Genomic DNA, 4134 nt, shown 5'->3' with positions numbered 1-4134 from the left:
ACCCCGGCTATACTGGACTAAAAAAAAACCGTCACTCCGGTTTAATTGGCTTAAAAACTTCATGAGGCTCCTCGTGAAATGCCGTCAAATAAAAAGATATATATTTTCGGGATTAAGCAATAAGGCATATCAAAGGTCTTATGCGCAACGGCCTGGTGTAATGATTTATGCGGCAACATGCATAGGTCGCCTTACAGGCACAGAAATAACAGACCATTTAAGTAAACAAAGAAGGAAAATTTTGAGTCACGCTTTGTCGCTCAATAACATTGATTCATAAGTTAAGGATATACAACCAAAGCATAATTATGAGACCGCATGGCAAGTAACAGAGTGGAGAAGCATTTAATTCTTTATTGCTCGATCATTTTTGCGTCTACTATGCAGGATTCATAAGAAAAGGTACAAAGGATGAAATACAAGCCAAAGGGCATAAATGAGCAAATGAATAAGTACCAAGTGGCTTAGATAAAAACAAATCTGTGCATTACCAAACGAAGTCATATTACATGACAAAACTATTATATTTTCATTAGTGGAATCCTCAGAATTGAACATGCAGTAGCAAATGTAGGTCTGTATCGATACCCAAAAATGTAGCCTTTGCACCACTCAAAACAAAACAAAACAAAAATATCTCTGACATTTTAATATGGATTTTAATTAATTAACTCTTATGCTACATACCCCACCAAACCGTAACAAGATATCAATACAAAGAAAGATCTCAGTGTAAGCCTTGCTTTGAATTCACTCAAAACTCTAAAGCTGGTTGCCAAAATTATGTTTCAAAGAGGCAGTTAGTCCGTTATTATATTTCACACGACTACAGTCTCTACACACCACGAAAAATTCAAATGAAATGGTCATTGAAACATGGGCTCTGTGAGCAGACTCACTCACATGCAGATTGTTCCAAGTGATTCTTTTAGTTGTGTTGTATGTCCAAAAGTATACCACTGAAATGCAGTTTTACTGTGAAAAATGTAGTTTTACATTTTGAAATGCTGTTTCATTGCACATCGAGAGGTTTTCTTTAGGTGCTTCTACTTCGGTTCTCCTCTCCTCAAAAACCAACATTTGACTTGATTTGTGTTAATTGTTAATTTGAGTTTACAGTGTCCCCAATTAGTGCTCCAGCGCTAGAACGACTAGACACTTAAATAAAGTTCCTTTCCTTTCCTTTGTCTTCGAAGAGCCTGTAATAAAGTTAAGTGTTCCTATGACACCATAATTTTTATGGTTATTTGGCGCTCACGGCGCTCACGCTCACGCTCACGGTAAGACTATTGCATAGCGTTTGTACGCGGTCTTCCTTGTTAAGGGGTCGTGCAGGTTGAGGTTAATTCAACTTGCCGTACTGCACAATAGATTCAAGTAGGCCTCAGTCTTTCTTTTTCATTACAAGGAGCGCTATCTGGATCAGCCAGGAGCGTCGTAGAAACGTATTTTCTTTTTTTTTTTTTTTTTAATATGGAGTTATAATCCGAAATCCTGCAGGATTTAGAGAACGATTACCTTTGCGCCGACGCACTCATTCTGGCAGGTTACGGCTAAGCGTCCTTCTTTACTGATTGCAACTGAAGGTGATACAGAGCCGTGCCATTCCTTTTCATGGAGTATAATTTTCCGATAAAACACGCTATCTTTAGTGTACATTTCCACCGTCAGTCTGCTTCCATAAATCTGAACTCCCACGATAAAGATATATTCATCCGATGGATGAAAAGCCAAACTAAAAGGCCACTCATATTTCTCCCCGAAGACTGTGAACTGGTGCTCCTTTTCACCGTCCTTGTTGAATACAATGCAGACCATTTGAAAACGGTCCAGCACAAAGATCTGTCCACCAGGTCCAACGGCGATATCAGATGCATCCTGCAATATCCCATATCCAACGCCACGCTCATATCTTCCACTGACATCGTACACATCGACAACAGGTCGTATCCTTTCGTTTATTGATACCAGCACTTTGCCATTGCCGACTGTCAGTTTGCTAAGCAATTCTGCTACCCTCCGCACAGGAAACGTCGTGAGCAGCTCACCTCTGTTGAAAACTTGAACTTCCGATCTAATCTCATCAAGTAGAACCAGGACGTAGATGTTGTTACTCTCATCAGTAGCTACAGCAAATAACTTTGCACGAGCGTCATCAGTTTGTACACGTGGGTAAAACTTGTAAATAAATTTCCCACTGTTATCAAACACCTTGACAGTTTCGTAATTGTCTCCTATAATGAATTCTCCATCTGCGTTTGTTGCAATCCCTATGGCATTCTTCAGCTTGTGATCATCTTCGCTGTCCTCACCAAATGACCATCCAATAGAGCTCTCATGTTCGATGCCAAGTTTTTGTAAAACTTCCGCAACGCGTTCGTCGCTTCGTGGGTCGATTTTCTCATCTTCGACGTCAATAGTAGGATAGTAGCAAATACCTATATTTTCACGGGTCACTTGAAGAACATCGTTAATAGCGCGATTCACCTGCCAAACAGCAGAAATAATTTCCCTTCGATCTTCCCTTTTAAATCGACCCCTGATATTTAGTAGACCTTTCTGTAGCTCCACTTTAAAGTTGTTCTTAACATCTGGCAGAGAGTGGAGTTTCCGGAGACATTGTTTGCACTCTGGTAATGCACCTTTCAGGGCACTCTTCACTGATAAAGACGACAACTTGCTCGTGGCTCCCAGGATTTCTGCTGCTGACTCTAGGATTGCCGCCATCATTCGATACCGAATAGCAGTAATGGGGTCAAGTGTAATCAGAGATTCATTGCTGAAGGCTTTGGTTGCCTCTTCGCGAGCCATTTTGAATCTCTCTTTTCCTTGAGAAAGCGCTCTTTTGGCTTCTCCTCCAAGCACCGTCAGCTCCTTGTTTTTTATTCCAGCGGCGAGAACTACTGACTTAACTGGAGTGGATGAAGTCGACAAGTTCACTGTGTCTTGGAACTGCTCTTCGTCTATTCTCTGTCTTGCCCATGTTGCTGCATCAGACAATATACCCATTGCTTCGTACAGATAAGCAACTCCTGTTTCAAATGCATCCATTGCTGCAAATAGATCTTTTCTTGATAGAGCATCCAATTTTGACTTGACGTCTTGAATTTCTCTCGTGATTATGTCTCGAATTCTCTTATCCACTACATCCCCATCTTTGAACTTTTCGGCTGCCCAATCTCTAGCCTTGCTGGTCAATAAGCCGATTGTGACCTTAAGTAAGGATGTAACAATCGAAGACATGGCTTCCAGTAGAAGAAAACTAACAAGTTTAAAGACAACTGAACTTAGTTGGCTGAGTCAAGTTGTTACTGAAAAGGGAAGAGCAATACACAGCTTGGATTAGATTTCACGAGATGGATATAAACTTCTCTCTTGGCCGAATGCAAACCGTGTTGTTGATGTTTTGTCGGCGGGGACAACTGTTTTCCTTTGGGCGCTTCAGCTCAGAGGGATAATTGACAACCGCATGCGACACACCCCTATCCTGTATCACCAGTGTTACACAATCTAAATGGGTAATACCCATATAATCTAAATTTAGATCAGTGGGTTCAAGCCATCTCAGATGATCATCCGAGTCATCCAACCATGCATGCACCGTATTTAGGTCTAAGCACCTATTTTGAATAGTGCTGATAAACTGTGTTTAAGTCTAAACGCCCATTCTAAGTAAGCACCCATCTTATATCGATTAGCTTTCAAATTAGCAATGGGTCTCTATTTAAATATTATATAAATTCGCCTTCATTCAGCAGCGTGCTTCGATTGTGTGGTGGTTATCGATGATTCCTTACGCGTGGCTAACGGACTAGGTTCAACCTTTTTGTCATTCATGTCCGTCGGATCATCTTAAACAAAAAATTTCCTTTTTTCCCTTTTTTTTTTTCCTGACGAGAAAATTTCTAAGTATAGGGTAAACTTCATGTAATTGAAGTGAAAGAGGAAACGCATGTTTAATGAGTTGCTTGGATGACTCGGATGATCATCTGAGATGGCTTGCACCCACTGATCTAAATTTAGATTATATGGGTATTACCCATTTAGATTGTGTAACACGGGTTCCTGTATTGTTGAGTACATCGATAAGTGAAAAGTTCCTTATTTAGCCGTAAATTAACAACTTCGTTTGTC

The 4134-nt window shown here is 40.4% G+C and overlaps 1 protein-coding gene across 1 annotated transcript; it reads right to left on the bottom strand.

Moving 5' to 3' along the window:
• Positions 1 to 230: 230 nt before the first annotated feature.
• Positions 231 to 3456, bottom strand: LOC137984771 (uncharacterized). Its single transcript, XM_068832045.1, has one exon. The coding sequence runs from the start codon at positions 3241 to 3243 to the stop codon at positions 1504 to 1506; it is 1740 nt and encodes a 579-aa protein (XP_068688146.1). The 5' UTR covers positions 3244 to 3456; the 3' UTR covers positions 231 to 1503.
• Between the last annotated feature and the right edge of the window lie 678 nt (positions 3457 to 4134).

This window comes from Montipora foliosa, chromosome 14, assembly GCF_036669935.1.
Source record: "Montipora foliosa isolate CH-2021 chromosome 14, ASM3666993v2, whole genome shotgun sequence".
Taxonomy (NCBI): domain Eukaryota; kingdom Metazoa; phylum Cnidaria; class Anthozoa; order Scleractinia; family Acroporidae; genus Montipora; species Montipora foliosa.
Note: the sequence above shows the minus strand (reverse complement) of the source record. Positions and strands in the feature narration are given on the sequence as shown.